The sequence below is a fragment of the Podarcis raffonei genome, chromosome 3 (genome assembly GCF_027172205.1).
Source record: "Podarcis raffonei isolate rPodRaf1 chromosome 3, rPodRaf1.pri, whole genome shotgun sequence".
In the NCBI taxonomy this organism is placed as follows: Eukaryota; Metazoa; Chordata; class Lepidosauria; order Squamata; family Lacertidae; genus Podarcis; species Podarcis raffonei.
The window spans coordinates 43,099,265-43,107,790 of record NC_070604.1 but is presented as its reverse complement, the minus strand read 5'-3'; the positions used below and the strand labels follow the sequence as shown (position 1 = coordinate 43,107,790).

General features: G+C 42.2%; 1 protein-coding gene across 3 annotated transcripts in view; it reads left to right on the top strand.

Moving 5' to 3' along the window:
• The first annotated feature begins 211 nt into the window (after positions 1-211).
• The window catches only part of IBTK (inhibitor of Bruton tyrosine kinase), a 46,621-nt gene continuing 38,306 nt past the window's right edge, over positions 212-8,526 (top strand). For all 3 annotated transcript variants that reach the window (XM_053381359.1, XM_053381358.1, XM_053381356.1), the window contains exons 1-2: positions 212-436; positions 7,442-8,108. In XM_053381359.1, coding sequence (XP_053237334.1) covers positions 7,785-8,108 — 324 coding nt within the window. In that variant the 5' untranslated portion in view covers positions 212-436; positions 7,442-7,784. The remainder of the gene's footprint in view (positions 437-7,441; positions 8,109-8,526) is intronic.

Genomic DNA, 8,526 nt, shown 5'->3' with positions numbered 1-8,526 from the left:
CCCGACCGGTTGCAGCGGCGGCGACTCGGCGAGGGAAGCCGTCCCTCAGCCCTTTCTCCTCCTGGGGGACTCTTCGCCCGCCCTCCTGCCCGGAGAGGGCCTATTGCGCGTCAGCCCCTTACAGCTTCTGGCTCCCGAGGCAGAAGCCGGAGCGTTGGCTCCCGCCGGCCAATAGGCGCTCTCGATACTCAGCGCTTCGCCCAATCGCGCGCTCCTTTGCTCCGCTGTCCTCAACCTGCCCTGTTCCGTCTCCTCCTGTGAGGGTTTTGCAGCCGTGGCCGATTCCTTCCCTGGCTGTCTTGGGCTCCGCTCTCTCCCCTCCGCCGTCAGTCGCTCTGTCTCGGCCCGGAGCCCTTCGGAGACACTGAGGATGAGCTTGCGCGGCTCCCAGCGCGTGTCCTCTTGCGACCGTCCCAGCCCATTCATCTAGCGACTGGTGAGGGGGGAGGTGCTGCGCGCGCGCGCGGGGGGGGGGAAAGACTCTGCTGGGGGAAATGGGGGGAGGAGAGGGCGGCGGCGGGAGGGAAGCCAGGCATCAAATAACGTCCCGACCTCGTCCCTCAGCCTCCCACCCCCCCACCTCCGACCCTCACCCAGGCAGTGGCCTGGGGGCTTCTGGCAGCTGCATGGCAGGTAGGAATTCAACAGGTGCAGACGGTCCCAGTATGGGCAGGCGTTGAACGGAAGAGCTGCACCGATTGCATTTCTCCTCGCCATGCAGTTGGTTTTTTCCCAGACTGCAGAAGCTCTGCCAGAAAAATAAAATATGGCAATCTGTGGGGTGGGACACACACACACACTTCAGGAAAACTGAAGCTGGACACCTGTATTTTTATATAGGGGGAAAGAGTCCCTTGTCTGTCTGTCTCTCCCTCTCTCTCTCCACCCCCCCCAGAAGAAATTGTATATGGAAATATATTTTCTGGATGCTTTTACACCTAGTTTGCAGGATTGACTTTCAGGGCCACTACTGTACCCTCTGGTTCCTTAACATTTTGCTAATAGGATTTGTAATTTGAACTCTGCTGCAAAACTCCATTGGGTAGTGTTGCTTTCATTGGTTCCAAGGGCAACATGCTGAAGGCCGTTTTGCATGACGGTTTATTTCTGACAGATAATGCTGAGGACACCTTCCCCTTGAATGTTTACACTGCCTAGGTCAGGAACACCTTGCTCTCCTTACTTTGATTGTGGGATAATTTATTGCATACACACTAGCAGAGCAGGTCATCTCTGTTTAATGGAATGTACAGCTTAGAAAGAAAAGTACTGACAATACAGTGAGCAAAAGGAATCTAATGTTCTTGGTTGTATAGGCAGAGTTCAGACCTCTAAATCTTGATTGTGTACATCAGGTCTGAAATGTTCACAAGATGCCCCAAGTCTGTTAATGAATTATGACGTTTCATTGTTTTATTTTATTTTTTGTTGTTTCAATATTGCATTGATAATTGATTTTTATGGAATTTGACCTTGAATTGGACCCGCAGTCAGTTGAAGAATAAAAGTTATACATATCCAACTTGCTGCTCACATCAATACATTGACTGCAGCATCTTGCAGCAGGTCCACATCAAGTACATTACAATGGTCTATTCTGGAAGTTGACAGAGAATGGATACCTGAAGCCATGCTATCCCTGTTCAGAAAAGCCTGTTGTAATTGGTGCACCAACTGAAGCTGGACATAAGCACTCTTAGCCATTAAAGTCACTTAGGACACAAATGTCCATAATGGTTCTAGAAGCGACCTGCAAACTACAAACCTGCTCTTCCAGGGGGAGTGCAACTGCATCTAGAGCAGGGTATTGATATCAATAGGGTTGTCCACTTCCCTAACAAATGCCATTAACCGGGTGACCAAGGCAGTTTTGATTGCAAAACCAGGACTGAATGCAGATTTAAATGGGTCTAGATCAGTGGTTCCCAACCTTTTTTTGGCCTTGCCTCACCTAAGCATCTCTAAAATCCTGATCCCCCCATGACATATAATTCTTATTATTCAAAAAGTGAACTCCTATTCACATGGAGGAAGCCTAAAAGGCCATTAACTATTAATAACTCATTCTCAAATTGTCCCCCTTAAAAATCAAATTGCCCCCCTGTGGGGTGTGTGCCCCACATTGGGAACCACGGGTCTAGATACACTGTTTCTTCTAAGCATGCATGAAGCTATCCCACTACCACCTTATCTAGCACCTTGCCCAAGTAGTGATGGGGTGGTAGTATTAAATGCAAATTTGGAGACAATGACATCAAACCAGCGTTTTTCTGTATCCCCCTGCACACCTTGTCTATTTCCTCTTGAGCCATTTTCAACTGCTCCTTACAATGGCCTTCCCCCAAACCTTGTGCATTCCATGCATGGTGGACTCCATCTCTCAGTTCCTGCCAGTTTAGCCAGTAGAAATGATGAGAATTGTAATTCAGAATGTCTTGAGAGTAGCAGCTCAGCTGTAGTGGTGGTTTCAGAGCAGTGATTTAAAAATAACTCCTTGGGAATGAAGATATCGTGCTGATTTTTGGAAGTCTCCTTTTTATTGAACTTGAATATTCAAAGGACTAAAGGCAAAACCTTAGCTACTTGATTATTCCCTAGTCAAAAGCCTAAAAGCATGAGAAGAAAGGAGTAGAGAATTTAATATTGTAAGCATGTCCAATCCAAGATTCTACTTCTTCCAAGTTGGCAACTCAACTGAGCAAGCAATCTGAAGGAAGCATAACATAAGCCATATAAGCAAGTGCACTAATAACTACTGAGAATTCAGCCTTAAGGAAACATAGGATGCTGCCCTGTACTGAGTGAAACCGTAGGTCTTTCTAGCTCAGAATTGCCTACACTGACTGGCAGCAACTTTACAGGTTTTCAAATGGCAGCCTCTCTCGGTTCTACCTGCTCCTACCTTTTGTATGGAAACCACATGTTTTACTAGTGAACCATATCTCTTCCTCCAGAGTGCTTCTTCTATAGGACAAGAGCTTGCATTGATAGAAGCTATTTGGTATTGCTTTTTGACTTCCTGGGATCTGCAATGGCCTGGGGTTTGATCAGAGACTTCTTTGTTCACAGTCTCCTCACTGTACCCTTGCTGTTGTTTGTGGACATCTGGGGGTTGTGGGGGGGGGGGGTAGAGTCTTTGCCAATGCCTGCTTATATTGTTGTGTTACATGGTTGTTGACACTTTAAATTGGGTTCTCTCCTTTAATGGGTGGAAAGGACTGTGGGGCTGGTACATAGCATACTGTTGTTTGACATTAGAACAAATAAATATTACTAGTCTTTCTTGCATGACTGGCCACTCCTATTTTTTTCCTATTACCATATTACCTCCCCTTGGAGGTTTGTAGTTTGCAGGTTGTTCTAGAACATTATTGACATTTGTGTCCCAAGTGACTTTAATGGCTAAGAGTGCCTATGTCCAGCTTCAGTTGGTGCACCAATTATGACAGGCTTTTCTGAACATGGATAGTATGGCTTCAGTTCTACATCTGTCAATGTAGGAGATTACCTGTATTTTGTTAAATTATTAGATGCACACTTTCCTACCTTTTGGAAGCATCTGGTGTTGATCATATTTGAGATGAATCATAACTTTCCAGTAAATGCTGGAATTCAGCTTTCTTGTATTCCCCCCCCCCCCATGACCTGATCTGCTTGGATAGTCATTTTCGTTTTAATGTTCATGATCCTTTGAATTCTGCTTTGTATTAAGATTTCTTTTTGATGTGTCTTACCTAGAGATTTTTAGTTTTGTGCTCATTTCCATGACATGTGGATATATTACTGTTAAATAATAACCTATTGCCCACTTCATTGGCAAGGAATGCAGGCTGGCTTACAGTGAAACAGATATGTGAGCCAACATTTACATGTTGAATTTGTCTATCACTATTACACAACCTGTGAAGCAACAGATAAGAGAGAACTGCTGAGTCAAAAATGCTTCATGATGTCAGCAGTTTACTTTTTTATAGCAAGTTCCTAAATAGTACTCTGACTAATGTTGTCCTGCCTTCCAGTTTGTTCCCTCTGTGCCCTTTACTGTCAACTCAACAAGTTAAGTAAGTGCTGCTAACCCACTTTTGGTTTGTGGAGTTTGGCAGTTACAATACATTAGCTGTATGTTTTGTCCCTTCAAACTCCCCCCCCCCCCCCATAATGAGAAGTATAGTTTTGAAAGGGAGGCATTTAAGTTTTAACTTGACAGCCATTGAAATAAGTGATAAAATATGCTTGCCATTATAAATCTTAGTGCTGCAGATGTTACAGAGTGTGTGTGAATTATTAATATACAATATAATTCATTGCAAATTCACAGGCTGTCTTTGGTATTTGATAATTTGGTTCCACTTCAAGTATTTGATGGTTATATAACCAATATTTGATATTCTGCCCTTTTCCTCTAATAGGATGATAAGACTCAGTGGTTCTTTGAAAATATCATAGTTGATGGGGTGAAATATTTCCAAATCAACACTAATTATGAAGTTTGAGAGTTTGTAGTGAAAATTACCAAAATTTATGTTAGCCGTGCTTATATATAATGTTATTTCTACATTGCCCATGGATTTTTTTAAATCAAGTGGTTTATAATTTTATAAATAAATACATATAAGCCTACATGACCACAGGGAGAAGAGCAGAGAAAAAAAATGCCATGGTGCATCTGTAACAGTGAAACTGGACACCTTCATCTGCTCCAGCTGCAATAAAACATCTCTCTCCCATATTGGTCTCTACAGCAACAGTAGGCACTGTAACTCTCCAGCAGTTTGAATTTACCCCCGTTGGTGCACTCTTCCATTGTCTCTCAAGACAGATGGATGCCAACAACATGCCTACATAATTTGAGAGCTGGCTAGTGTAGTGGCTAACAGGGTGTGGGGGTACTGGTGCCTTACAGACAGATGCACAGAGCAACTTCATCTGCAAGTACACTTTAACATTAAAAAGTAGTGAAGGCAGGTTCTTGTGAAATGCAATCAGTAAGCACACATATCACTTCAAAAATTAAAAAGAACAGGTTTTAGCCCAAGTCCTTTTTGCCTGATTAAACATGAGGCCAGGCATAAAAAGAAGCATAAAGAAAACATTACCCGTGTGAGGTTTATGTACTTAGTGTCACATTTAAACCTGTTTGTAGGTGTCTACATGTGCATAGGCACCTTAGTTTAAATACAACACCAATTGCATGAAATCCCATATGGGTACTCTGTGTGTGTGTGTGTGTGTGTGTGTGTGTTTACATGCTGGTGTCATATTTAAAAATGGACACGAGTGTGTGAAATATGAGGCAGGGCAAGTCAGAGACCATATAAAACTTGAAACAAATATGATGATGAGTTGCATCAGGCACCAAGCCACAACTGCTGGTAATGAGCAAGTAAGAAAAGTCCCTAGTTAGAGTCTATTTCTGTTACATGTCTGGCTATAGCCTCTTGATTGCTTTGCAGTTTTGGTCACTCAATTTTAATTCAGCATTTGAATTTTTGTTTCTTCTACATGAAAACTGGTATTCAGAGGGATACTGCCTCCAACAGTGGGGGCAGAACATAGCCATCATGGCTAGTAGCCATTCTGAATTTGTCTGTTCTTCCAAATCCGTCCACGTTGGTGTCCATGACTATATCCTGTGGTTGTTTAGCTAAGCACTGTGTGAAGAAGTGCTTGAAGGAAGAGCCATAGCTCAGTATTAGAGCATCTGCTTTGCACACAGAAGGTCCCAGGTTCAGTCCTCAGCATCCCTAGGTAGGGCTGAGAGAGGCCTCTGTCAGAAACCCAGGAGAGCCACTGATGGACCAGTGGTCTGACTAGGTATAAGGCAGCTTCCTTGGTACTTTGTTTTGTCTGCCCTAAATCACTCAACATTCAGCTTCATTGGATATCCTTGAATTCTAATAGTGAGAGAGGAAGAAAAAACTCCCTATCTGTTTTCTCCATACTGTGCATCATCTTTGCCTTTCTATCATGCCCCTCCTTATTTGCTTCTTTTTTCAATTAAGAATCCCCAAATGTTGTAACTTTGCATCATAGGGAACTTGTTTCACCCCTTGATCATTTTAGTTGTCCATTTATGAACTTGCTCCAGCTCTACAGTATCTTTTTTGAAACAAATTAAACATTATTGAGACTTAGGAGTCATAGAGTGAGATACTTTATTAAAGCAATTAAAGCATAAGATACTGAGATGGATTTACTTTCTGTTTTCTATAAGTTCAGTTGTATGTTCAGTTATATGTATGTCACTTGTTGCTCAAGTCTGAAAGCCAAAGTTGGAAGGGGGAGTTAATATTGCCTGAGCATCATGTGATTTATGAAAATTTTGAACAGTGCAGTGATGAACAAAGTTAACTTGACAACATAAAAATGCAAACAAGGTATGGATGTAGTATATCTCCAAAAGCAAGTTCATATAATATGTCAGTAAATTAGTTAGTGAATATGTAGTACCTGGGACAAAGATTAAATATACTTAAATGTATGTATAAATAGAATAGAAGCATGTAGTTTAAATCTTGTTTATTTCCATATCTTTTTTTTTAAGAAAAAAATGTGTTGGTACTTATTATGTTATTATTTATTAAATTTGTCAGTCACCTTATCTTGCTCAGGGCAACCCAAAGCGACTTACAGTCAAACACAGACAATGAGCCCCACATTGATACTGTGCTTTCAAACCAAGAGGAAAGAGAAATACATTAAAAACATCCCACTTCTGAAAGGTCACTGCCACAGATAATTAAAGGCCAAAGGCCTGCTTATAAAAAATAGTTTTTGTCTGGCGCCTAAAGGTATATAAAGATGGAACCATGTGAGCCTCTCTGGGGAGAGCATTCCGCAAACGGCAAGCCACTACAGAAAAGTCCTGTTCTTGTGTTGCCCCCCCTCCAGACCTCCCATGGAGAGGGCTCACGAAGAAGAAGCAGGCATAGCTTGTGTGTCTGTATGATTAGTTATTGCTAGGGTGGTGCAAGAAAATGCTTGAAGGGTGAGGGTTTCCAAAGAGATGGGGGAGAGGGGTAGGTGTAATGGTAAAAAATGAAGTGTCTGCAGAACACAGAACATCTTTCTGGTCTTAGAAATCCAGTTCAGAGTTTCAATTTTCTATTGAAATGTTTTGTGCTTCCTCCTGTATCTGGCATAGTTGAAAATAAAATGTCAATGTGATGTCTGTTTGCTCTAGCACAATTAACATAGTATTCTCTTTGCCAGTGAGCGATGGGGGCGGAGTGGAGTTTCACATAAATTCCCAATTTGCATCTGTATTGGAATTGTTTAAGATGTTGTTTTGTTTTTGTTTTGTCCATTCTTTGCTGCCCTCATCTCCTTTAAGAGGGAGGCCAGGAAAAAATAATCAGTCAATTAATAAATCCTTGAAACACAGTTGCTGATATTCAGAACGTTTCCTAATCTCATTTTTCTCCCATTTCTCTTCTTGCAGATCTCCCTTGCAATTATGGATATCTGAAAGAACTAGCCAGTGTGGAGGGGGAATCCCCCTCCTCACACCTTTATTGCCTTTTGGAAATTTTTCTTCCTTGACTATAATGCGGTATTTTGTAGATAAAGAAATGAACTCTTGAATTTATATCGATGAAAATATTTATTTTTTTAAGTGCCAAGCCTTAACAGCACAATAATTCCCATGGCAGCTTTCTGCAACTGAATAAAGACTGTACCTAAATCATGATTTTCTTGTGAAGAAGGGGCACAAAGCAGAGTTCCCTTGTGTGTGTTTTACAGGGGTTTCTCTTATACAGTGGAGTAGTGCAGTAAAGCGTAAGATGAGTTCTTTGATGCCTGACTGTACGTTGAAGTGTCGATCACTGCAGCATGCTTTGGATATCGTTTCTGTCATAACTCAAGGGAGTGAAGGCCAAATCAAGGCCTTCCTCACTTCTCACTGCTACAATGCTGCAACAAGCAAGGATATCTTTGGCAGGAACGCCCTTCATCTTGCCTCTTCCTGTGGTAAGAAAGGGGTGCTAGACTGGCTGATAGAAACAAATGGAGTGGATTTGTTGGCAAAAGACAAGGAGTCGGGATGGACAGCTTTGCACCGTGGCATTTTCTATGGTCATATAGACTGTGCGTGGTCGCTACTGAAGGTTGGTATTTTCCAATTCATAGTTCCGTTATGAATATGCATTTGGCCTCATGACTTTAGGAACCAAGCGCTGAGCAAAATCAGACTGTACTGTATATAAGCAGTTGGATGGACCCCAGTGTAGTGCTCAGGTGAACTTTATGTTAGTGCAAGCATTTATTCTTGTGCAACAGAACGTTCTTTCTCCTGGGGAGGGAATGTGGGGAGAAGCAAGGAAAGTAACCACAAGTGAAAATCCTTGCGCTGATAGAATACCGCCCACTTCTGCCAAATCCCATGTGGTCATTCTTTCAGTTGCACATATCTTTTTATCAGGTTGTCATGGTTTGTTCAAATAAAATCAAACTAGATTGTTCTGTTGAGTAATATGTAGGGGGAAAATCTTAACAGGAAGCCTTCTGTGTAATGTTTGAGTCTGA